Raw genomic sequence first — 27,819 nt, 5'->3', positions numbered from 1 at the left:
GAGTCTTCTAATTCGGGTGACAATATGTAGGTCAAAGGTCAAGAGTAGGGCCCTGACCACATGACCTTACCAGGAAAAGCTTTGGGCCATAGAGAAAACTCTGGTTACTGTATAGGCTAGAAATGGGCCCCCGAGTTTCTCCTGGTCTCGTCATGTGGGCAGGAAAACTCAGGGCCCCAGACAATGGCTTTGAACAGACATCACTCTCCCTCTTCGTATTTCCCTCTAAATCTCCAGCCTATGTGATCTAACCCTAACCCTATATCTCTATCTCTGTCCTCAGGTATGGCGTGTGTCTGATCGGGGTGTGCCGGGAGGACAGTAAGAGCATCCTGCTGAACCCCGGGCCACAGTTCAGAATGAGCCCCAATGACAGCTGCTTCTACATCAACATCACTAAGGAGGAGAACACTACCTTTAAGACCCAGAGGGAGAGGACGGGTAGCCGGCCCTGCTTGCCTGTACACAGTGTAATCGCCTGCAGGGGTCAGTAATATGACTTCTGTTCCAATACTACCTAGTATGAAGTGATGTATTGTTCAAGTATATTAAGCAGTGGTGTAAAGTTCTTCAGTAAAAATACTTTAAAGTGCTACTTAAGTAGTACTTAGTAGTAATAGTTTCGTAGTATTTTCGGAAAAATGATAAATGAATTGACTTGTAAGACACAGAAATATGCCCACAATAAATAGTATGTTGTAAACGTTGTATGTTCTTTGTATCCTTCCTTGTTCAGGCACTGTGGCCATAGACCTCCAGGACACAGGCTGTGGGCCCTCTCTCTGTCTCCCCCCGGAAGACATCAAGGGTAACAGCAGGAGGCCCAGCATCGGCCCCGTGCTAGAGGTGCCAGACACTTCCTCTATGCACACAGGTGACCTCTATAGCGACCAATCAGAGGACGAGACCATGCCCTCCAACGAGGACCTATCAACTGAGGGGTATGTTTTATTTTATTTTTCACAGGAGGTTGGTGGCACCTTAATAGGTGAGGGCGGGCTCGTGGTAATGGCTGGAACAGAATAGTATCAGATACATCAAACACATGGTTGGATGCCTTTCCATTAGCGATGTTCCAGCCATTATTAATGGCCATTCTCCCCTCAGCAGCCTCCACTGTTATTTATATAAGATACAATGCAATATGTCTTACTTCTTATTCTTAAAGTAGATTTTTGGGGGAGGATTTAAGGCTTATGATCATTATCAATAAGAGTTAGGTGTTTCCAAATGTGGTCCTGGAGTGCTGCAGTGTGTGCAGGGTTTTGTTCTATCTCAGCACTAACACACTTGATTCAATTAGTCATGGTCCAGAACACAGGAGGTCGTGGCACCTTAATTGGGTAGGATTCGCTGGTGGTAATGACTGGAGCGGAACATTAAAGTGTTTGATGCCATTCCATTTGCTCTGTTCCAGCCATTATTACTATGATCCGTTATCCTCTCAGCAGCCTCCTGTGGTCCAGAATGAAGACCATGCATAGATTGAATCATGTAGGTTAGTGTTGGGCTGGAACAAAAGCTTGCATAACCAGTAGCTTTCCAAGACTGGAATTGGAGACCCCCTGCGGTAGATGATGCATTGTGAGACAATCATGACATTTGTTTGGCCATTTACTTGAATGGGAGATCCACATCCTACTGCCCACCCCTGCAGTAAAATATGAATTGTGTGTCTGTTTATTTCAAGCTATATGAAAGGCTTTCCTCCCAACCTGCCCTACATCGGTAGTTCTCCAACACTGTGCCATCTATTGAAGGAGAAAGTACCATACTGTTGCCTCAGACTGGAAAAGGTAAATTATGAAAGACACTTATTCAGTTAAATCAATATACCGTAGGTAGTTTTAAGTCATGTTCACCATTTGCAATGTTGAGGCTGGTTTCCAGACACAGCTTAAAAGCCGAGTCCTAAACTAAAAAAGCATGCACAATGGAGAATCGCTATCCGTGTCCAGGAAATCGGCCCACAAGTACAGCCTATGTTAAATATACTGTATATATATATATTTTTTTTATATATATATAATTTAAAAAGCAACAACGTTTATTTCCGCCACAGGGTTGTGACCATAACAACTTTGAGGATGCCAAAGCCTACAGCTTTAAGAACAAGCTGATCATTGTGTCTGCTGAGACGGCGGGGAATGGACTGTACAACTTCATCGTCCCGCTTAGAGCTTCCTACAGACTAAAGAAAGAACTGAACCCCATTGTGCTGCTCCTGGATAATCAGTAAGAAGACCGTTTCAAAACATCCTGTTATTCTTTTTATTCAGCTGCCCTCTTCACCAGGTCTCCCATTTAAAAGAGGTAAGGTTGCCAGATTCCCTTTCCCCATATCACAGTTTTTCCAGAAATCTTGGTTGGAATATTCCAGACATAATTAGGGAATAAGCAGAATCTTATTCCCAGGATTTCTGGAAACCTGGGAATTTGGGGAAAGTTACTGGAATATTGCAACCAGAAAAAGAGGTCTGCTGACCTCAATGAGATGTCCTGAGGAAATGAAAACATTTCGCTCTTTCTCCCTTTGGGGAATATATCTAAATATGTTTTTTGATAAACGGAAAGAGACATCTGTTATGAAACACCTAAAAATGTAACGAATTACTACATTCGGTGCACACATCATTTTGGAGTGTATTTTCCAGTAGTTTTCAAGTCCATTGGCTAATTTTTCATGCGACTGGCATGCGGTAATGATAAGTAATATTGTAATAGCCTACAGTTTTAATTATTGTGATAGGCTCATGTTTTGGCATACCCTCGGTACCGGTTTACTTTCACCATGTGATTTTACCTCAAGCAAAGCAGCGCCTCCTACCATATTTAGTATGTTTTACAAAAGTAACTGTGTCTTTCATATATGTCTGGTTGGGTACTGTGACATCAAAAATAACAATATCTGTGCATATGGACAATAAATATCTATTCAATTTAATTATATTCAATTATATTCTGTTATATTCTATGTTGTTGTGGTGTGTTCTGTTGTCTCTGTTTTGAATCAAATAAAAATAGTTCCTACACACTGAAGAAGGCTGTAAAGCCAAAACGTCTGTGAATGCCATCCCTTATGCAGTAAAACATTTAAAACATTGAATAAAGAAGTATGTTTGATGAGACATATTGTTTTGTGCAAACCCATTACACCTCTTAGTTAGTCTGAATTGTGGGATTTTACGCACCAGCCAAGCCTCTGGGAGAGCGCCATGGTTCTCTTCTGATTAGTGTTCTGTTGTCTCACCAGGCCTGACACACAGTTCCTGGAGGCTGTCTGTGGGTTCCCTATGGTTTACTACATGGTGGGCTCCATCGATAAGTATGTGACACACAGCATCATCACACACCTTATAACCTTATACATCATCTTCTTTAGTGCCTGTTCTGCGAGTGTATGTGGCACTCTTCCACTTCTAGTCTCCCTATCAAGATTACATCTCAAGGAAATAGACTGAGTGAACCAAAAAGGCTATTTCTCATAAGTCCTGTGTAGAAAGTCACCTTCTTGACAAGCCTCCAAGATGCTATCAGTTACGATTCTCTCTCCACAGCGAATCTGTCACAGATAATCCGTCATAGCTAGCTCATACGCAGAGTCCAGAGTTTTTCCTGGTCAGGGAAATGTGTAGTCATTTATGTCAAGTGTGTGTGTGCGTGTGCGTGCGTGTGTGTGTGTTTTCCTAGCCTGGATGACCTCCTGCGTTGCGGTGTATCCTTTGCAGCCAACATGGTGGTGGTGGACAAGGAGAGCACCATGAGTGCAGAAGAGGACTACATGGCTGATGCCAAGACCATCGTCAATGTACAGACACTGTTCAGGTACCTCAACCCCTATCAATGTACAGACACTGTTCAGGTACCTCAACCCCTATCGATGTACAGACACTGTTCAGGTACCTCAACCCCTATCAATGTACAGACACTGTTCAGCTACCTCAACCCCTATCAATGTACAGCCACTGTTCAGGTACCTCAACCCCTATCAATGTACAGACACTGTTCAGGTACCTCAACCCCTATCAATGTACAGACACTGTTCAGGTACCTCAACCCCTATCAATGTACAGACACTGTTCAGGTACCTCAACCCCTATCAATGTACAGACACTGTTCAGGTACCTCAACCCCTATCAATGTACAGACACTGTTCAGCTACCTCAACCCCTATCAATGTACAGCCACTGTTCAGGTACCTCAACCCCTATCAATGTACAGACACTGTTCAGGTACCTCAACCCCTATCAATGTACAGACACTGTTCAGGTACCTCAACCCCTATCAATGTACAGACACTGTTCAGGTACCTCAACCCCTATCAATGTACAGACACTGTTCAGGTACCTCAACCCCTATCAATGTACAGACACTGTTCAGCTACCTCAACCCCTATCAATGTACAGACACTGTTCAGGTACCTCAACCCCTATCAATGTACAGACACTGTTCAGGTACCTCAACCCCTATCAATGTACAGACACTGTTCAGGTACCTCAACCCCTATCAATGTACAGACACTGGTACCAAAGTCACTGTCATGGTTTTAACCTTTGGTCAAACTATTGTATAATACAATATACTGGACCACATGTTCACACATTTTATGCAGGCATTTCTATGACATCAAAAGTGTCATACAGGCTATTTTACTAAATCTTTCAACACAGATTAACATTTTATAGGTGGGTTTCAAAGATTAATTATATGACAGTGTTTTTTTTTCAACCGTGTAGATTAAAGTACACACTTCAGAGCTAGTTTCCTTGGCAACCTTGCCACACTGCATCAGGGAATCCATTTGTTTTCTGATTGCTTTCTTGTTGTCAAGACAATTAATCAAAAATGTCAACTCACTTTATAATTTTCACCAGACAATGTAGAAGCTTGCACAAACATTGAAACACTTTGATATGGGGTTTATGTTTCATGAGCCACTGTTATTATATAACCTATATTTTAAACTGGGTGGTTCGAGCCCTGAATGCTGATTGGCAGACAGCCGTGGTATATCAGACCGTATACCATGGGTATGACAAAACATTTATTTGTACTGCTCTAATTACGTTGGTAACCAGTTTATAATAGCAATAAGGCACCTCTGGGGTTTGTGGTATATGGCCAATATACTACGGCTAAGGGCTGTATCCAGCCCAAACGCAACCTTAGCCGTGGTAAATTGGCCATATACCACACCTCCTCGTGCCTTATTGCTTGATTAGGTAGCTAGTATATACAGTAGTATCGGTATCAGTTGCTCACTAAATAGTGATAATCCTGGAATGGTGTTAGTACAGTAGATAGCGATGCTGTTTTTGTCTTGGGTCTCACACGTTTATAAGCTAGGCTATTATTTCATAGTTATTAATTTCATCCAGTCATTCATTAAAGGGAGTATACAAAACATTAAGGACACCTGACTTATTCTAAAATTGATTACATCGTTTTTTCCCCCTCATCAATCTACACACAATACCCCATAATGACACAGCAAAACAGGTTTTTAGAAATAAAAATAAAAAGTTATCAGACCTTTTACTCAGTAATATGTTGAAGCACCTTTGGCAGCGATTACAGCCTTGAGTCTTCTTGGGTATGACGCTACAAGCTTGGCACACATGTATTTGGGGAGTTTCTCCCATTCTTCTCTACAGATCCTCTCAAGCTCTGTCAGGTTGGATGGGGAGCGTTGCTACACAGCTATTTTCTGGTCTCTCCAGAGATGTTCGATTGGGTTCAAGTACAGGCTCTGGCTGGGCCAATCAAGGACATTCAGAGACTTGTCCCAAAGCAACTCTGCATTGTGCTAGCTGTGTGCTTAGGGTTGTTGTCCTGTTGGAAGGGGAACTTTCGCCCCAGTCTGAGGTCTTGAGAACTCTGGAGCAGGTTTTCATCAAGGATCTCTCTCTACTTTGCTCTGTTCATCTTTCCCTCGATCCAGACTTCCGTGCTGCAGAAGATTGTCCTTCTGGAAGGTTCTCCCATCTCCACAGAGACTCTGGAGCTCTGTCAGAGTGACCATCGGGTTCTTGGTCACCTCCCTGACCAAGGCCCTTCTCTCCCGATAGCTCAGTTTGGCCAGGCGGCCAGCTCTAAGAAGAGTCTTGATTGTTCCAAACTTCTTCCATTTTAGAATGATGGAGGCCACTGTATTCTTGGGGACCTTCAATGCTGGAGACATTGTTTGGTACCCTTCCCCATATCTGTGCCTCAACACAATCCTGTCTCGGAGCTCTACGGACAATTCCTTCGACCTCATGGCTTGGTTTTTGCTCTGACATGCACTTTCAACTATGGGACCTTATATAGACAGGTGTGTGCCATTCCAAATCATGTCCAATCAATTGAATTTACCACAGGTAGACTCCAATCAAGTTGTAGAAACATCTCAAGGATGATCAATGGAAACAGGATGCACCTGAGCTCAATTTCGAGTCTCATAGCAAAGGGTCTGAATACTTATGTAAATAAGGTCATTCTTTTTTTCTTTTTTTTAAAATGTAAATTAATATAAATATAAATAATATAAATTTAATATAAATTTCCCTTTGTCATTATGGGGTATTGTGATGTCATTATGTTGTATTGTCTGTAGATTGATGAGGACATTTTTTTATTTAATCCATTTTAGAATAAGGCTGAACGTAACAAAATGTGGAAAAAGGGAAGGGGTATGAATACTTTCCGAATGCACGTTTTTTCACGCTCAACAGTTTCCCATGTGTATCAAGAATGGTTCACCATCCAAAAGACATCCAGGCAACTTTATACATCTGTGGGAAGCATTGGCGTCAACATGGGCCAGAATCCCTGTGGAACGCTTTCGACACCTTGTTAGATATTAGGAAGGTGTTTCTAAAGTTTGGTCAACTCAGTGTATTTTGGATGTCACATTTGATTACAAAGTTGACATTTTGTTCTGCCATTGTGATTTTCTGTTTTATTTTGTTCAGTTAATCTCAGCTATATTGTGTTTCTTCTCATCTAGGTTGTTCTCCAGTCTCAGTATCATCACCGAGCTAACCCACCCCGCCAACATGAGGTTTATGCAGTTCAGAGCTAAGGACTGGTACTCTCTGACTCTCTCTAAACTGGAGAAGGTAAGCCGTCACTGAATGTACACCAACTGTACTTCAAGGCCGAGTTTCAGTCCAAGGCGCGTTATAGAGAAACACACGTGACAGCTGACAATTAGCATTTTAAAAGCAATGTCCCCGACGTTTGCGGAGATGGCATTCATGCTGAAGATGTCAACTCAAGCGTCAATTAAAAGGGGCGTTGTCGACTGTTCAGTGTGCTGCTCTATAATACGCCTTGGATTGAATCCCAGCCCAAACTATGTAGATGTCTCTAGCTCTATAAATGCAAAGTTTACAACTAGTTATTCTTGTCTGCAGTAGCAAAGGCTATGGACCAGGTTTGGAGTCAGTTCCAGTTCAATTCCAGTCAATTGAGGAAGTAGATTGAAACTCAAATTCTCTTTAATGCTTTTCAATTAGAAAAATGTATACTTGGAATGTGGGTTACTTTCTGAAATGACTGGAATTGAAATGGAATTGACCCCAACCCTGGTACGAAATATATACATTGAGTAGCCTTCAAAGGCTACTAACTATACATTGAGTAGTCTTCAAAGCAAAGGAAGAGAAGGTTAAACAATCAATATGTGAAGACTGGACAGTACATACAGTACAAGCATAGAATTTGTCCACGACCCTCTCAAACAACACCAGACGTTGGATCTTTTTTTCTAAGAGAAATTATTATTCCCATTCATAGACACATGTGACATGTAACATTTTCAGGGGTAATATGACGGGTATTATGTCATGCGTAGGCATCCTTTCCTTAACAAGATATCAATACAGTTCCTGTTGCGGTGCATCTTCCACCTCACATCAGTATCGACCACCGGGTGGCGGTCTCTCTCTTTCAAATATCCTAACCTCTTCTTGAGCACCCCCATTTGGTCCGTTCCAGTTGTAACAGCTGAAAGACTTGATGATAATCAGGTTATACTGTACTGCAATAGACTGGTTTATTCAAGGAAAGGTTTGCAGAGCGCTGCCCTAACATCCCACTGGGCAAAAACTGGTTGAATAAAAGTTATTCCACTTTATCTCATCCAAATAATTCAATGTGATGACATTGAATCAACATGGATTGGATTTTACCCGTCTTTTAACCTAAATTCAAAGACGGTGATTTTTTTATTTAAATTCACGTTAGATGACAACTCAAGCAAAAGTCGATCATAACTAGATGTTGAACTGACGTCTGTGCCCAGTGGGATTAGTGTGTTGGTGTTTCTGTCCCCCTGTTACATGTCTATGGGAGCTAAAATAACTTTATGATTCTTGCATGTGTTGGAAAGAGCTTTACAAATAAAATGTATTATTATTTATTATTATTATTTATTAGAAAGAGCGGGAGAAAGGCTCCAACCTGGCCTTCATGTTTCGCCTGCCGTTCGCTGCAGGGAGGGTCTTCAGTATCGGCATGCTGGACACTCTCCTCTACCAGGTAACCAGGCAGGATCCACCTGTTCTGTACAGCAGGACCCACCTGTTCTGTACAGCAGGACCCACCTGTTCTGTACAGCAGGACCCACCTGTTCTGTACAGCTGGACCCATCTGTTCTGTACAGCAGGACCCACCTGTTCTGTACAGCAGGACCCACCTGTTCTGTACAGCTGGACCCACCTGTTCTGTACAGCAGGACCCACCTGTTCTGTACAGCAGGACCCACCTGTTCTGTACAGCTGGACCCATCTGTTCTGTACAGCTGGACCCACCTGTTCTGTACAGCAGGACCCACCTGTTCTGTACAGCAGGACCCACCTGTTCTGTACAGCAGGACCCACCTGTTCTGTACAGCTGGACCCACCTGTTCTGTACAGCAGGACCCACCTGTTCTGTACAGCAGGACCCACCTGTTCTGTACAGCTGGACCCATCTGTTCTGTACAGCAGGACCCACCTGTTCTGTACAGCTGGACCCATCTGTTCTGTACAGCAGGACCCACCTGTTCTGTACAGCAGGACCCACCTGTTCTGTACAGCTGGACCCATCTGTTCTGTACAGCAGGACCCACCTGTTCTGTACAGCTGGACACATCTGTTCTGTACAGCAGGACCCACCTGTTCTGTACAGCTGGACCCATCTGTTCTGTACAGCAGGACCCACCTGTTCTGTACAGCAGGACCCATCTGTTCTGTACAGCTGGACCCACCTGTTCTGTACAGCAGGACCCACCTGTTCTGTACAGCAGGACCCACCTGTTCTGTACAGCTGGACCCATCTGTTCTGTACAGCTGGACCCATCTGTTCTGTACAGCAGGACCCACCTGTTCTGTACAGCAGGACCCACCTGTTCTGTACAGCAGGACCCACCTGTTCTGTACAGCTGGACCCACCTGTTCTGTACAGCAGGACCCACCTGTTCTGTACAGCAGGACCCACCTGTTCTGTACAGCAGGACCCACCTGTTCTGTACAGCAGGACCCACCTGTTCTGTACTCCCAGATATTTTATGTTACATTATGTTACATTTATGTACATTTTAATGTGTAACATTCTTGTTACTGTCACAATGTGTTCATATGCATTCCAGTGTCCATATAATATAATGCTAGTGGAATTGGAATGTGTTGATTTCTGGATGACCAGGAATGACCCTTCTATGTACTGACTATGCACATGTCCTGTCCTGTCTGTCCTGTCTGCCATCCCAGTCGTTTGTCAAAGACTATATTATCTCCATCACCAGGCTGCTGCTGGGCCTGGACACCACCCCGGGCTCTGGCTTCCTCTGCTCTGTGAGTTACTCTCTGGGTGCATCTCAATGGTCAAAAGTGGTTTCCTCTCCACGTCTCAGACAGAAGGAGAGAAGACAAAGAGAGGAGGCGTCTTTAGACTATTGAGATTCACCCGTTGTACTGTACAGTAATCCTATGTGTGACAGCACAGCAGCTAAGGTCAGAAAATTAACTCAGTGCAGGCTTTACTTGCCTTTCCAAATCCTTACACTGACAGGTAAAAGTGACTCCACGGTCATTTAAAATCATTGTACAGTTGTTCCTCCTGTAGAGAAATGGAGTTTGAAATGACCTTTTAGATGCAGATCTCTGAGGAGGACCTTTGGATCCAGACGTATGGAAGGCTCTATCAGAAACTGTGTTCCACCGTCGGTGACATTCCCATTGGCATCTACAGGACCGAGTCCCAGACAGCAGATTCCTCTGAGGAGGTGCCCTCTAGACCGCAAGGCTGTTTTAACATGGTTGCCATTCATTTGTTTGGCTGTGAAATCCCAATTTAGGTTATTTTTTGTTGTTGTGTTAATTACATATTACAGTGGCAGTGATTATGCTGTCATTCTGTCGTTTGTTACGTATACATGTTTAGTCTGTATGCTTTCATGGTTATTTAAGCATGTTACAACACAGTAAGCAACATTAATGTCATTCATCTCTTTTCATTTCCCATCATAAGCAATGCGAGCCATCCTCCCAAGTAAGTTCAGCCCTGTTTGTGTGATTCCATGATTTCTATTTGTGTGATTCCATGATTCCTATTTGTGTGATTCCATGATTCGCGAAAAACAATAGATTTATTTTGCCAGACTGAATCAACTTTTTGTGCAGATGAGGTAGGTTTTCTTCCACTGTAATGTTCTTGGTTAAATTGTGCTTGATAAACCACGTCGAGACTTGCCACTGGTGGTTATATCAGGAAGAAATCATTGTCAAACCAACTTCTACATTCTCTGGCCTCACTCTTGATCATTCGCTTTGTTCTGGGTCGTTTCATTTGACTATAGACATACCATAGACTTCATTCATGTATATGGCATTGTGTTTTGACCATACTCAGTCACAGCTCTCGGTGTGCGTGGAGGACTTAGACGACCCCAAGGAGCAGAGCGACCGAGAACTCCCCCCTGTGGCCGGAGGGCTCCACCGCAGCTCCACCTCCAGCGACCCATCGGACGGGAAGGCTCCCCTGCTGAGGAGGAAAAGCGTGCAGTGGGCGCGGAAGCTGAGCTGGAGGGGGACTCGAGGGAACCAGCGTGGGGCTCAGAGGGGGGGCCAGCAGGGTCTGAGGGCCAGACGCTCAGAGAGACAGGAGCTGGACGAGCTGGTCAGCAACAGGATGAAAAGCCTTGGACTCTGGGCCACGGCTTGCGGTGAGAGACCGCACACATGGGGAGCGATGTTTCTGGGGGGATTGCGAGTTGTATTTCCAAGGCCTGGAACAAAATATGTTATGTGTTTGAAACATGACACTTAGTCTTTATGGATGGATGGACAGACAGACTAACAACGGAGATGATTGTCATGTAATATACTATGTCAGCCTTTTGACAGACCAAAACGGACAGTGGTGAATGCATACAATGTTATCCTTATTCATTTGGCCAAAGCCTGAAGCTATGCATTCATCAGTGTCCATTTATGTCTGTCAAAAGTTAATATCTTGTCAACTATTTTCCGGTCAGTTGCATACTCAAAAAGGCAGTACGTCTTTTGTCAGACAATCATCTCTAATGTCCATCATCTGTCAACAGACGACTTCCATTGAAAAACCATTTGCTCAAATCAGACATTTTCTGACACAATCTTTTATATTGCCGTAGCCTAAATCATTGGACGTTTCAACTCTTGCCTATCATTATTGCATTTCTCCAATTCCAGATGGCATGAGTGAGAACCAGACTACTCACTCCCACACATACGTGTTGATCAACCCACCTCCAGACACCAGGCTGGAGCTCAATGACATAGTGTAAGTATGGCAGCATGTAGAAAAGTAGGGGCCTGAAGAAACAGTTGATGAGATGCAATAAAGTAGAAGCAATCAAGAAAGTTGCAAACTCCACATTACTACTCCATGTTAGTCCATATTACTACTCCATATTACTCCATATTACTACTCCATGTTAGTCCATATTACTACTCCATATTACTCCATATTACTACTCCATGTTAGTCCAAATTACTACTCCACATTATTACTCCATGTTAGTCCATATTGCTATTCCATGTTAGTCCATGTTACTACTCCATATTACTCCATATTACTACTCCATATTACTACTCCATGTTAGTCCATATTACTACTCCATGTTAGTCCATATTACTACTCCATATTACTACTCCATGTTAGTCCATGTTACTACTCCATATTACTCCATATTACTACTCCATGTTAGTCCATATTACTACTCCATATTACTACTCCATATTACTACTCCATATTACTACTCCATATTACTCCATATTACTACTCCATGTTAGTCCATATTACTACTCCATGTTAGTCCATGTTACTACTCCATATTACTACTCCATGTTAGTCCATATTACTACTCCATATTACTACTCCATATTACTCCATATTACTACTCCATGTTAGTCCATGTTACTACTCCATATTACTACTCCATGTTAGTCCATGTTACTACTCCACATTACTTCTCAATGTTAGTCCATATTACTACTCCACATTACTACTCCATGTTAGTCCATGTTACTACTCCACATTACTACTCCATGTTAGTCCATGTTACTACTCCATATTACTACTCCATGTTAGTCCATATTACTACTCCATGTTACTCAATATTACTACTCCATGTTAGTCCATATTACTACTCCATGTTACTCAATATTACTACTCCATGTTACTACTCCATATTACTACTTCATATTACTTCATATTACTCCATGTTACTACTCCATATTACTACTTCATATTATTCCATATTACTACTTCATATTACTCCATATTACTACTTCATAATACTACTCCATGTTACTACTCCGTATTTCTACTACGTATTTTTACTCTGTATTTTTACTCCTTATTACTCCTCCATGTTACTCCATGTTACTCCATGTTACTACTCCATATTACTCCATATTACTACTCCATGTTACTACTCCATAGTACTACTACGTATTTTTACTCCATATTACTCCTCCATGCTACTACTCCATAGTACTACTCCATGTTACTACTCCATAGTACTCCGTATTACTACTCTGTAGTACTCCATATTATTAATTCATATTACTACTCCATAGTACTACTCCACATTACTCTATAGTAGTACTCCATATTCCTACTCCATATTCCTACTCCATATTACTACTCCATATTACTACTCCATATTCCTACTCCATATTACTGCTCCATATTCCTACTCCATAGTACTACTCCATATTACTCCACATTTCTATTCCACATTACTACTCAGCATTACTACTCCATGCTTACATTCACATATTATTTTGTGACTTAATACCCTATGTTTGGGCACACAGTATCTTTGTTAGTAATTGAAAAGATCAACCATTTAGAGTCTCAGAGGAGAGTTCATAATTTCACATCAAGAATAGATTGATTTAGAGGTTCTCCATCTTACAGGTATATCATCCGTTCAGATCCCCTGGGGTACATCCCTAAGGCTGGTGACAGCAGGGAGAGTCTGGGAAGCAGCACATGTCTTGGGGAGCACACCAAGACAGAGACGCCTTTCTGATCCATACTTACACACAACATGCCTGTACTGTTTTGCTGGGGTTAGTTAAAGGGATAGTTCACTTTTTTGCACCGCTAACTGATACAATCGGTTTCCACTAGCATTGCTACAATACCAAAAACATGAACTATCCCTTTAATGCCATAATTATGTTTTACGTCCTACAGTTCACATTGCATTGTGAAAAGCATGTTGGGGGTTAGCAATCAGTATAATTTCAGAACGTATCACCCCATACTGTATCTACTGTTCGACTGATACTGATGTTCTCTATCTCTCTCTTTCACAATGTGGCCTTTCCAGAGGATATACTCAATGTAGGAACTTAGGGGTTTTAAAGACACTACACAGGGTCTTTGTTTTCACGTTTGGGATGTGGTGTGTGGGGTGTGGGGCGTGGGGTGTGGGGCGTGGGGCGTGGGGCAAATTTAACTATTTAGGCACGCTCTGCAAAGTCCACCTCTGTTCTTAGTATGCAGTATACTCCATGTTATCATATGTACTGTCTATTTATTCATTTGTAGAAAATAATATGTCAATCATGAATTGTTACTATACTCATCTGATGAATGTTTGTTGTCGTTAATATTGACTGTCATAAATTCTGTCATGTTTATCTATGCACACTTTGAAAACAAATAGGGTTGCTTTTTGAGCTGGATATGGGCAAATCTTTTTTTCCTTGGCTTATGAAGGGGAATTGCACTCAAACTATCTTTTCTGATATTTTGTTCAATTAGTCCACTGTTGATACAGTCTCAAAATGTTTTGTATGTCAGTAGTCAAGTTGTCAAGATATTGGAATTTTAAGGAGAAAATTGTCTCCAGCCATTTTGGGACTGTATCAACATTGTCTCCAGCCATTTTGGGACTGTATCAACATTGTCTCCAGCCATTTTGAGACTGTATCAACATTGTCTCCAGCCATTTTGGGACTGTATCAACATTGTCTCCAGCCATTTTGGGACTGTATCAACGTTGTCTCCAGCCATTTTGGGACTGTATCAACATTGTCTCCAGCCATTTTGGGACTGTATCAACATTGTCTCCAGCCATTTTGGGACTGTATCAACATTGGACAAATAAAACAAATACCAAAAGATGCTGTAGTTTTTGAGTGCAATTCCCCTTTAAGTTTATTTAGGCCAGGATGTAATGCAAGGTACGTTTAGCACAGCACACTATAACAGACTTAAAGGTACTTTGCCATTATGCCGGCATGCCCAGTGTTTACTATGATGGCGATGGTACGTCAGGGAAAATGTGAACGCCGGGGAAAATACATTTAAAAGGTGCATTGTCGGCTGTATAGGGCACCGTGCTATAACTCGCTTTGCATTGTATCCCGGCCTTAGTTTATGAATATATTTGACAGTGTCAGTGCACATTAATCAACATATTATTCATGAATTCTGTTTTTATCATGTTAGACAGTATGAATGAATTGATACGCGTCTTTTTACATTCAAAACACGGCGTTCAAATTAACAATAGCAAAAAAAACGACACATGGAAATAAGCTTCAAGTGTAAAGGCACCATCATTTTAACTATGTAGTTATTGATGACCATGCATGTATTGATCCGTTTGTTTCGGTTTGCAGAGCCTCTTTGATTTGATTTGATTGAATGATGTCACAACTACATTCCCATAAGGTATTGAGGTGTCATGTTTATACCAACCCATGATCCATATATGAGCTTATTGTACTTAACCCATTGTTTTCCCACTTGTTAAACAGTGATCTGAGTACTATATCCAAGCAATATACAAAAATACGATATAGCGCTACACAACCAAAGTGACCCTTTGGTTTAGCAGATAAAAGACTACCAACAAACAATGTAAGCATTAGACAGATTGAAACAAATGAAGAGCACTGAGTTCATGTTTCTGGGACTATGATGGATTGGAATGCTTATGGTGTGAGTACTGTTGTCAAATATTCATATTAAATATGATAAACTACCTCCAGGCTCTCAAGTAGTTATGCCCCCTGTTGTGTTTGATATCCCATAATATCCTAAATATACTGAACAAAAATATAAACGCAACATGCAACAATTTCTAAGATTTTACTGAGTTGTAGTTCATATAAGGAAATAAATTAATTAAAATAAATTCCTAAGGCCCTAATCTATGGATTTCACATGACTCAGCAGGGGCACAGCCATGGGTGGGCCTGGGAGGGCATAGGCCCACCCACTGGGAAGCCAGGCCCAGCCAATCAGAATACGTTTTTCCCCACAAAAGGGCTTTATTACAGACAGAAATACTCCTCCGTTTCATCAGCTGTCTGGGTGGCTGGTCTCAGGACTGGCGTGATTACATGTGGTCTGCGGTTGTGAGACCGGTAGACGTACTGCCAAATTCTCTAAAACAACGCTTATGGTAGAGAAATTAACATTCAATTCTCTGGCAACAGCTCTGGTGGACATTCCTGCAGTCAGCATGCCAATTGCACACTCCCTCAAAACTTGAGACATCTGTGGCATTGTGTTGTGACAACATTTCACATTTTAGAGTGGCCTTTTATTGTCCCCAGCACAAGGTACACCTGTGTAATGATCATGCTGTTTAATCAGCTTCTTGATATGCCACACCTGTCAGGTGGATGGATTATCTTGGCAAAGGAAAAATGCTCACTAACAGGGATATAAATTCATTTTTGAGAGAAATAAGCTTTTTGTGCATATGCAAAATTTCTGGTATCTTTTATTCAGCTCATGAAACAAGAGACCAATATTTTACATGTTGTGTTTATATTTTTGTTCAGTATAGTTAGATTTGCTACTATGCTAATAGGTTATCATATTGTAGTATTATGACAGGAGACAGAAGTCATAATAGCAACTTAGTATTCAGAAGTAGGTCTACAGAGTGGTCGTTGTAGAAACAAATGATAACTACAGCAATTAAATAACAAGGATTTCATGTCCTACAATTTCACCATCAGTAGACCTCATTGGTATGTCTCGCCTAGGGCGGCAGAAAGGCCAGAACCGGACCTGGGCAATCCTGTCAGGTGCCTGTGCTTGGTGCTCGGAAGGCCTCAGAGTGTGTGTGTGTATACCCGTGCGGTTGTGTGTGTCTGTGCGTGCCCACAGGCTTGTCGGTGTGTGTGTGGTGTTAGATAAAGGTGTGTGTGTGTGTGTGTGTGTGTGTGTGTGTGTGTGTGTGTGTGTGTGTGTGTGTGTGTGTGTGTGTGTGTGTGTGTGTGTGTGTGTGTGTGTGTGGTGTTTGATAAATGCTTCAGAGCTCAGAGGAAGACAGCAGAACGTCCCTGAGGAAGGGTTCAGGTTAAGAGGAAGGGAGATGGCAGAGTGACGGCTTTACACTGACCCTTGAGAGAGCTATCTTAAGTAGTAGACTCTCACATTTATTAGACAGAAGGTACAGCTTGATAAAATGACACCTATCCCAAACACTCAGACTGTATATGAAAGAGATCTGTATATGAAATAGATTTTTTACCTTTTTACATTGATAGAAGGAATAGCTATTTCAATCGTTATCATTGATTTCTGCCCGCTATAAGACTAACCAGATAATGGTATGTGATAATGCTTATGAAAATCAACCTGCAAATCAGAAAACTAGGAGACAGAATCACTCCTTGGCTTCTCTCATTGCCAAATCAAATCTTTGTATTTATCTTTTGCATCCTCCCTAGGCCCAATAGCATTCTATGTAATTCATTATCTAGAACACAAAGTAATTGTCCTGTGTTATGCTGTCTCAGAATGTTCGCCCCCATAGGGATTCACACAGCAACACACACCCAACATCTTCGCGTTGCTTTTCTTTTCGAGGGAGATTTAGAATTGTATTGAGAACTAGACACATAGCTGTTCTTTTATCTGCAGCACTAGTCTCCCTACCAACTCTCTCTCCATGGTGTATCCATGGCTGCTAGACCGTCTTAGTCTGAATTTAATCAAAGGGACGAGATCAGTGAAAATCATCATAAATAAATATTGGGGAAAGTACTCCGATGGTCTTAGATTTGGTTTGGATCAGTTCTGCTTCACCCTTTTACGTGTTCCTTTAATTCATTCATCATTTTAATCAAAACACGTCTCACCACTACCACTCATCTCATTCTATCACATCTTCAAAAATAAACAGCCTTGTTTAAAAAAAAATAAAGGACAGGTTCTTATTGAAGAGCTGCTAAAATGCCTAGATGCCAGGAAACAGCAAGGGACACATCAGGTAGGGAGCTTACAGTTACATAAAAATAGCTGCTAATGTATTCTGCTGATATCGTTCACCGCTGAGGTGTCAACGCCTCTTCAGCAGCATACCACCCTGCATACCACTACTGGCTTGCTTCTGAAGCTAAGCAGGGTTGGTCCTGGTCAGGCCCTGGATGGGAGACCAGATGCTGCTGGAAGTGGTGTTGGAGGGCCAGTAGGAGGCACTCTTTCCTCTGGTCTAAAAAATATCCCAATGCCCCAGGGCAGTGATTGGGGACACTGCCCTGTGTAGGGTGCCGTCTTTCGGATGGGACGTTAAACGGGTGTCCTGACTCTCTGAGGTCATTAAAGATCCCATGGCACTTATCGTAAGAGTAGGGGTGTTAACCCCGGTGTCCTGGCTAAATTCCCAATCTGGCCCTCAAACCATCATGGTCACCTAATAATCCCCAGTTTACAATTGGCTCATTCATCCCCCTCCTCTCCCCTGTAACTATTCCCCAGGTCGTTGCTGCAAATGAGAACGTGTTCTCAGTCAACTTACCTGGTAAAATAACGGTAAAATAAAATAAATAAAATAAAAAAGTGTTAGTGTCCAGAGCCACAGCTGACGTGTCAACGCCTCTTCAAGTGTTAGTGTCCAGAGCCACAGCTGAGGTGTCAACGCCTCTTCAAGTGTTAGTGTCCAGAGCCACAGCTGAGATGTCAACGCCTCTTCAAGTGTTAGTGTCCAGAGCCACAGCTGAGGTGTCAACGCCTCTTCAAGTGTTAGTGTCCAGAGCCACAGCTCAGGTGTCAACGCCTCTTCAAGTGTTAGTGTCCAGAGCCACAGCTGAGGTGTCAACGCCTCTTCAAGTGTTAGTGTCCAGAGCCACAGCTCAGGTGTCAACGCCTCTTCAAGTGTTAGTGTCCAGAGCCACAGCTCAGGTGTCAACGCCTCTTCAAGTGTTAGTGTCCAGAGCCACAGCTGAGGTGTCAACGCCTCTTCAAGTGTTAGTGTCCAGAGCCACAGCTCAGGTGTCAACGCCTCTTCAAGTGTTAGTGTCCAGAGCCACAGCTGAGGTGTCAACGCCTCTTCAAGTGTTAGTGTCCAGAGCCACAGCTGAGGTGTCAACGCCTCTTCAAGTGTTAGTGTCCAGAGCCACAGCTCAGGTGTCAACGCCTCTTCAAGTGTTAGTGTCCAGAGCCACAGCTGAGGTGTCAACGCCTCTTCAAGTGTTAGTGTCCAGAGCCACAGCTCAGGTGTCAACGCCTCTTCAAGTGTTAGTGTCCAGAGCCACAGCTGAGGTGTCAACGCCTCTTCAAGTGTTAGTGTCCAGAGCCACAGCTCAGGTGTCAACGCCTCTTCAAGTGTTAGTGTCCAGAGCCACAGCTGAGGTGTCAACGCCTCTTCAAGTGTTAGTGTCCAGAGCCACAGCTGAGGTGTCAACGCCTCTTCAAGTGTTAGTGTCCAGAGCCACAGCTCAGGTGTCAACGCCTCTTCAAGTGTTAGTGTCCAGAGCCACAGCTGAGGTGTCAACGCCTCTTCAAGTGTTAGTGTCCAGAGCCACAGCTCAGGTGTCAACGCCTCTTCAAGTGTTAGTGTCCAGAGCCACAGCTCAGGTATCAACGCCTCTTCAAGTGTTAGTGTCCAGAGCCACAGCAAACGATCTCTTAACTTCGTCTCAGTCGTTGGGGTCTCATAAAGAAAAAAACTCGCCTAACATTTGAATATGCAAATGAACCACTTAATTGACCCTACGTCAAGCCCTGCCCCAGAATTTTGGACAACCAATTGCAGCCCTCCAATGGATTGCAAATGTCGTCGAGTCAGACACCTCAGACAAGCTCACATTTAAATCACATGAAATCTATGGCAAAAAAACAGAACGTTTTCTTTAAAAAATGTTTGTTTAAATGGCTAAATAATTCAACAGTGCACCAGGAGTACTTGCTACTGTGATTTCTGGAGTATTTTTCTAATCCGAAATTATACTTTTGTTGCATTGTTTTCAAACTCAGCTGGTTGGCTAGCTCTGTCTCATTCACCACCAAACGTTGCTAACACTACAAATATAATTTTACCAGGTTCCCGTGAAGCAGCAATGACCCCAAGAGTTTCATGATTAGCAAGGGGTGGTCTCTGTGTTTTATTTTCTTGTGTATTAGAAACACAGTTTGAGATCATTGTGAAGGGATTTCGCCAGTGGTTGCAACAGTAAACCAAGGGTCAGTTGTAGCCATGGGAATCTTGTTAGAGGGGAGAGAAGAAGAGGAGTTGGGTAAACAAAATATTAAACAAAGGTTTAATTAAATGTTAAATGAAAGTTAGATTAAAGGTTAAATTAAATGTTAAAGTTAAATTAAATGTCAAATTAAAGGTTAAATTAAAGGTTAAATAGATGTTAAATTAAGGTTAAATAAAGGTTCAATTAAAGGTTAAATAAACATTTTATAAAAAATAAACTAAGCAAACATCAATGCCTTTGTGTAGATGGTGATGGTCGTTTAGATCTGAGACTTTACCTGCCACGGTGACGGAGAGCGTGAGAGAGAGAGATCAAGAACGTTTAGATCTGAGACTCAAGGGCATTTCTTTACCTGCAAGGGTGAGAGAGAGGGAGGGAGGTAGAGACAGAGAAAGTGATAGAGAAAGAGAGAGAGAGACCATTTAGAGCTGAGACTCAAGTGCAATTCTTTACCTGCAAATCAAATCAAAGTTTATTGGTCGCGTAAAAATTAAAGTAAATGATATAGGATGAGCCATGACTAGAATACAGTATATACACTGAGTGTACAAAACATTAAAAACCTGTGGCCACGCAGTCATGGGTGAACATGGAGTAAGGGCTAAGTACGCACCAGCGTGGGGCCCCCGTGTTGAAGGTCAGCAAGTGAGAGAAGGAGGGGGAAAGAGGGAGGGGAGAGAATTTAACTTGGTTAAGCTTCTCTAGATGACGTACAATGGTTCCAGACACTACCCCACACATCCTGTCTCAGACCTTATCTCCCCCATTGCAGAAGGAGGGAGTGACTGGGCACAGACATTGTGGAGACAAGTAATTGGTTCCCCATTAATCACACCATCCCTTCACATGGTTTGCAGTAGGTAAAGACACATATTCACATATGAAGACAATGTTCCCTCCTGTCAGCTTCTCTTTCTGATATTCTGCATAGCAACAGGGACATGTGATGGACAAGCCTGACTTCTCCCCTCTCTGGGACCCAGGTGACTGAGGCCCATATGAGTGAGGAAGTGCAACTGTCAACACCAGAGTCCGAAGGGATACATTCTAATAACAAAGAGTTCAACAGTTCAATCACATAAGCATGTTATGCAGATAAGACATCTTAATTATCTATGTTACCGAGCTAATTCTGATTCTTCCACCACATTCCCCTCTCTCCGGAGTCCCTTCCGGAGACATCAGAAGAGCAACATGATATCTTACTAACATTTGTTGCAGAGTACATGAATTATTAAAAGAATAAAATAGAGAATCAAATCCCTTCAATGTCGAGTACCTTATTTCCATGTAAGCTTCCTCCGTTGGGAAACTGAGTTTACAACCTTTATTCTTCAAGACAGACTTGCACATGTTTGGTCACACAGAATAATACATTGTTGAAGAAAATACAGAAATAAGAAATGCTCCCTAAGTTACAGGAGAATCAGTGTCTAAACACAGGCCTCATCACAGCAGATAGGACAGTCATCTCTTTGAACATGCCCACAGACATAACAGATTGTAGAATTATCTGTGCAGTCTGATTCAACGTCTGGAAGAACAAGTTCCTTCCCTAGTCATGGGGATGGTGGATGGGTCGCCTCGCCCTCTTCTCTCTGGTCTTCACCCAAGGTGGGAGGGAGTCCTGCCATGGGACTGTTGCATCCTCCGTTGGAGCAGGTCCCGCCGTCATCGGTGTCAGCACGGCCGCAGCGATCAGGCGGTCACCCCAAGGCGCCCACCAAGATGAGGGGTGTCTCCTCACGGTCCTCCCATGGCCAGTTGGTCGGTGACTTACAGTGTCCCAGATCCTCCATCCTCAGGGTCTGGTGGGCAGTATGGCACCTTCCTGCAGTGGCTGGCGTGGATCCAAGTAGACCTCTCAGCTACGCGAACAGCAGTGGGGGTAATCAGCAACACCTGGTATGGTCCAATCCACCTCTGCTGGTTCCAATGCCTACGTCTCAGGTCTTTCACCACCACCCAGTCATCTGGTTGCAGTTTGTGCAGGATCCCCACCAGAGGCTATGGCTCAGCTGCTTTCACTCTGGGGAAAATAGCCTTCAAAACATTGTTAAGAGCAGTACAATAACTGACCATGTCATCGTCACAGCCCATCATTGTCAACTTGTTCTCTGGGAAAGGGGAATTTGATCATTTTCATTGTTCTACCTGTCAGAACCTCGTGAGGAGCCAATAGGGCCCTTCAGAGTTCGGATGAGCCGACATAGGCATGGGAATCCCTCTTCCCATGTTGTTATTCATACAAATCACACATTTTGCACAAAATTGTCCAGCAAACACAGAAAACCCAGGTACAAACCAAAATGTATTAACAAAATCAACTACTCTCCCCTTTGACACATGGTCTCTACCATGTGACAACGTGTTAGGACTGGTAACGTGTTAGAACGTGTTAGGACTGGTAACCCAGCAGGGCCCAGCCAGAGTTTCTACACCTGATCGTATGTACGAAGTCGTTTCCACTTCCTTGATTCAGCTGGACCTACAGAGAATTGTAAGTCAGATATATAAGTAGTTGAGAAAAAGTTAACAGGAAGTGAAACCATCTGTAACACATCTGCTGCTTTGCTGCCAAATCAGCCACTGTGTTGCCCTTGGAGACAGGAGCAAAAGAGTTAGTATGAGCCAAACATTTACATACAGCTATTTCAGAGGGGAGAAGAATAGCTTTCAAAAGGTTGTCAACAAGTTTAAATTAAGAAACTGTTTCGCAGAGGACGTGAGGAACCCACGCTGTTTCCACAGGGTGAAATCTGACCTTGGTTTTGATATCTTTCCAAGGAAGGTGAAAGCAAACCAGAATTGTGACTCTGGTGCAACGGGAATGCTAAAAAAAAATGCATTAGCCTAATCAATACCAGAAAACCAATTAGCTGTGGCTGGGACTGCAGATAATGTAGTTGGATTGGGAACCACAGGGGCAAAGACAGCATTCTTAAACTGGCCTTAATCTTGAACTAAACGCCAGTCCCCTGAGGCTTTCCTTACTGACAAGACAGGGGTATCAAGGTGACTCTGGACACAGGACTAACGCTCCATACTCTAGCAATGAAGCATGTACCGGAGTAATGCCAGCAATAGCTTCTTTACTGACTGGATACTGTGCTCTGGAGGGGCGCCTGGTGTCTGTAGCAGTAACCACAAGCATTCACCAGTCCCTTCATCCAAACCCCAGTATCCGCCCACTCAACTCTGTCTGATTTTGCCAGGGACACATGTGGTGCGCTATCCTCAAACATGTAGAGCTATTGCTGTGCAAACATGTAGAGCTATTGCCCCTAGAGCACAGAAATCACTGCTACAATACAGACCCTCACACTGTACTGATTCTGATGCTACACTTTCTAACAGCCATTTGTTATCATATCTCAGGTCTCTTGTCAATGGTGAAAAATGGTAGGTGCAATGTAAGTCTGCTTCAGACATGAAACCGCCCTCGTGGCCTCAATGGGTTTTAGCCATTAAGAAAACACGAGTAATACTGGGCACCTCATTATCCATGTCCCATGAATAATACCAGTCACAAAACTCAGACATCAGCATCAATTGCTCCCTTTCCTCCTCATGTATAACAGTGAGCCGTGAGGGGACACATATTACATTAATGCCTAATTTGCACAAGTGGTCCCTACCCGTTTGATTGACCAGGCACTGATTGGAGTAGAGAAATTGGTTTTGACATTTTTCCTCACAAAAGTAGATAGGCAGAGGCATAGCTACATGTTCTCTGAATGGGAGGCCTGAAGCCCCTACAGTTTTGACTGTTTCACTAGACATTGGAGGCTTTTTCATAGCCTTTCAATTAATGGCAGACATAGCAGCCTGAGTGTCAACAAGAAATATTATTGACTCACCATTGACGCAAGCCTCCACAGTTGGCTCAATTGGAGGAAGGGTATGGCTCTGGGTTTTCTACTGGTTCTGATGATTCTCCCTGTTCTTTCCCTGTCCCCTCATCATGTCAATTCTCCTCCTCCTGTTCCTGTCCTGGATTGTACAGGGTCATCTGTGCAGGCAGCCCTGTCTGCCAGGTCACAGGTTGTCATCTGCCTCGAGGGCCCCCTTGTCAACCCCACTGTTGCTGAGGGGCCACCTGTTTGGGTGGCCCTGGCCATTGGTTGGTTGGCGACTATCATGGCTGTTGTTGAGCAGAGGGTGTCCACGCAGGCCCTCCTCTCCCCCTTCCTTTAGGTTGTGACTCTTTCCGTCCGCTTGTCTGGCTCCTCCAGCCGCACCCTTCCTCTGTGGTGTGAGAGTTGACGTCATCCCCAACACCAGCATGGCCAGCCCAGAGAGTAGTTTGTCCACCACTGCTACTAAGGGAGATTCATACGTGAGGGGAGGCACAGGAGTCATTAGAGTGTCTAGTTTGATCCCGGAGTCACCTCTTCACTGTTGACGTTGAGACTGGTGTTTTGCGTGTACTATTTAATGAAGCTGCCAGTTAAAGACTTGTGAGGCGTCTGTTTCTCAAACTAGACACACTAATGTACTTGTCCTCTTGCTCAGTTGTGCACCGGGGCCTCCCACTCTTTCTATTCTGGTTAGCGCCAGTTTGCACTGTTCTGTGAAGAGAGTATTACACAGCGTTGTACGAGATCTTCAGTTTCTTGCCAATTTCTCACATGGGATAGCCTTCATTTCTCAGAACAAGAATAGACTGATTAGTTTCAGAAGAAAGTTCTTTGTTTCGGACCATTTTGAGCCTGTAATCGAACCCACAAATACTGATGCCCCAGATACTCAACTAGTTTAACTTCTCTAGAGTAGGGGGCAGTATTTTGACACCCAGAAGAAAAGCGTGCCCAAAGTCAACTGCCTGTTACTCAGGCCCAGAAGCTAGGATATGCATATAATTGGTAGATTTGGATAGGAAACACTCTAAAGTTTCTAAAACGGTTAAAATAATGTCTGTGAGTATAACAGAACTGATATGGCAGGTGAAACCCCGAGGGCAAACCATCCCCCCCAAAAAATTCAGCTTACCACTATTTTCAATGGCTAGTATTTTAATAATAAGGCCAAGTCCTCCCAGATTGCAGTTCCTAGGGCTTCCACTGGATGTCAACAGTCTTTAGAAAGAGTTTCAGGCTGGTTTCTGGAAAAATGACCCATAAATTGTAGATTTTCTAGGTGGCTCCCATTTTGGCTGTAATGTTTCCAAGCGCGTGGAGGAAAGTGCATTCTTTCTTATTTATCTCCGGGAATGAACATGCTATTCTCCGTCTTAAAACCTTTTGTCAATAGGGGGGCGCTATTTTCACTTTGTAAAAAATCGTGCCCAAATTAAACTGCCTCGTACTCAATTCTTGCTCGTACAATATGCGTATTATTATTACTATTGAATAGAAAACACTCTCTAGTTTCTAAAACTGTTTGAATTATATCTGTGAGTAAAACAGAACTCATTTTGCAGCAAACTTCCTGTTAGGAAGTCAAAATCTGAAATTGAGGCTCTGTTCCAGGGCCTTCCTATTAATTTGCCTGAAATCTATGGATCTACATGCACTGCATACGCCTTCCACTAGATGTCAACAGGCAGTGAGAGGTGGAATGGGGTGTCTAGCTTGATCTGAGGCCGAACAAGAGCTTTTGGAATGACATGTCTGGAATTTTCATTGTCTTGGAAGGCGCGAGAAGGAACCCCAGACTGCGTTCTGAAAAGCTTTCGGTATAGACGTTAGATATCTCCGGCTCTGATTTTATTTGATATATGTGATAAAAACATCATAAAGTAGTTTTTTTAAACCGAGTTATATCAGTTTATTGAACGTTTTTTGCGATTTTCGGATTTCTTTTTTTGTTGCGTCATGTGAAGTTGGGCACGTTTGCGCTACATGGCTAGCTATGTTTGCTAATTCGACAGGAGAAGAGGACATTCTAAAACCAAACAACGATTATTCTGGACAAAGGACTCCTTGTACAAGATTCTGATGGAAGCTCAGCAAAAGTAGTAACTATTTATGATGTTATTTTGTATTTCTGTTGAAAATGTTAAGTCATATTTTCCGCCCTTATTTTGGGCGCTGTCTCGCTATAATGTAAGCTGTATGTCGTACTAAAGTTATTTAAAAAAAATCTAACACAGCAGTTGCATTAAGAACTAGTGTATCTTTCATTTGCTGTACAACATGTATTTTTTAGTAAAGTTTATGATGAGTTATTTGATTAGATTAGGTGACTGTCCAAGATTTCTCCGGACAATTTTGTGCATTTTGACTACGTATTCACATTGTAAAACCACGATTTGTACCGCTAAATATGCACATTTTCGAACAAAACATATATGTATTGTGTAACATGATGTCATAGGACTGTCATCTGATGAAGTTTGTCAAGGTTAGTGAATAATTTTATATCTTTTGCTGTTTTTTTGCGATCGCTACCTTTGCGGTGAATGAATGCGGTTGTGTGGTTGGCTATTGTAGTAAGCTAATATAATGCTATATTGTGTTTTCGCTGTAAAACACTTAAAACATCTGAAATATTGGCTGGATTCACAAGATGTCTGTCTTTCATTTGCTGTACACCATGTATTTTTCATAAATGTTTTATGATGAGTATTTAGGTATTTCACATTGCTCTCTGTAGTTATTCTAGCTGCTTCGGTGATATTTGTGATTGTAGCTGCAATGTAAAACTATGATTTATACCTGAAATATGCACATTTTTCGAACAAATCATAGATTTATTGTATAACATGTTATAAGACTGTCATCTTGTTTCTTGGTTAGTGACTAATTATATCTTTATTTGGTCAAATTTGTGATAGCTACCTATGCGGTAAAAAAATGGTGAAAATATGCGGTTGAGTCTTTTGCTATTGTGGTTAGGTAATAGAAATACATATTGTGTTTTCGCTGTAAAACATTTAAAAAATCGGAAATGATGGCTGGATTCACAAGATGTGTATCTTTCATTTGGTGTCTTGGACTTGTGATTTCATGATATTTATATGCTAGTATTTACTTGTGGCGCTATGCTAGGCTATGCTAGTCAGCTTTTTTACTGATGAGGATGCTCCCGGATCCGGGATGGTGACTCGTGAGAAGTTAAATTGTAGAATTTATTTGCGTATTAGGATACCGAAGGTTTGATTATAAACGTTGTTTGACTTGTTTGGAAAAGTTTATTAGTAACGTTTGGGATTCATTTTGTATGCATTTTGATGGAGGGAAACTGAGTGAATTATTGACTGAAGCCCGCCAGCTAAACAGAGTTTTTATAGATATAAAGAAGGACATTATCGAACAAAGGGACCATTTGTGATGTAACTGGGACCTTTTGGAGTGCCAAAAGAAGAAGATCTTCAAAGGTAAGGCATTTTATATCGCTATTTCTGACTTTTGTGTCTCACCTGCCTGGTTGAAATATGATTTTCATGCTTTTGTATGCGGGGCGCTGTCCTCAGATAATCGCATGGTTTGCTTTCGCCGTAAAGCCTTTTTGAAATCTGACACAGCGGCTGGATTAACAAGAAGTTAAGCTTTATTTTGATGTATAACACATATATTTTCAAGAATGTCAAATATTTGAATATTTGAACTTGAATTTCGCGCTCTGCAATTTCACCTGATGTTGGCCAGGTGGGATGCTACCGTCCCACGTACCCTAGAGAGATTAAAGGCCAGTTTTATTGCTTCTTTAATCAGGACAACAGTTTTCAGCTGCACTAATTGCAAAAGGGTTTTCTAATGATCAATTAGCCTTTTAAAATGATAAACTTGGATTAGCTAACACAACATGCCATTGGAACACAGGAGTGATGGTTGCTGATAATGGGCCTCTGTAGGCCTACATAGATATTCTATAAAACAATCTGCCGTTTCCAGCTACAATA

General features: G+C 42.4%; 1 protein-coding gene across 1 annotated transcript in view; it reads left to right on the top strand.

Annotated features, from left to right (window-relative positions):
• LOC129823753 (potassium channel subfamily T member 2-like) overlaps positions 1–13,927 on the top strand; it is a 34,305-nt gene extending 20,378 nt beyond the window's left edge. Inside the window, exons 17-29 of the mRNA XM_055882716.1 lie at positions 284–486; positions 737–941; positions 1,691–1,796; positions 2,063–2,235; positions 3,254–3,325; positions 3,691–3,825; positions 6,989–7,100; positions 8,422–8,523; positions 9,735–9,818; positions 10,118–10,282; positions 10,876–11,188; positions 11,697–11,787; positions 13,432–13,927. Of these exons, the coding sequence (XP_055738691.1) occupies positions 284–486; positions 737–941; positions 1,691–1,796; positions 2,063–2,235; positions 3,254–3,325; positions 3,691–3,825; positions 6,989–7,100; positions 8,422–8,523; positions 9,735–9,818; positions 10,118–10,282; positions 10,876–11,188; positions 11,697–11,787; positions 13,432–13,546 (1,876 nt within the window). The 3' untranslated portion in view covers positions 13,547–13,927. The remainder of the gene's footprint in view (positions 1–283; positions 487–736; positions 942–1,690; positions 1,797–2,062; positions 2,236–3,253; positions 3,326–3,690; positions 3,826–6,988; positions 7,101–8,421; positions 8,524–9,734; positions 9,819–10,117; positions 10,283–10,875; positions 11,189–11,696; positions 11,788–13,431) is intronic.
• Positions 13,928–27,819: the final 13,892 nt, after the last annotated feature.

This window comes from Salvelinus fontinalis, chromosome 26, assembly GCF_029448725.1.
Source record: "Salvelinus fontinalis isolate EN_2023a chromosome 26, ASM2944872v1, whole genome shotgun sequence".
Taxonomy (NCBI): Eukaryota; Metazoa; Chordata; class Actinopteri; order Salmoniformes; family Salmonidae; genus Salvelinus; species Salvelinus fontinalis.
The sequence above is the reverse complement of the archived record's forward strand: the minus strand, read 5'-3'. Positions and strand labels throughout refer to the sequence as shown.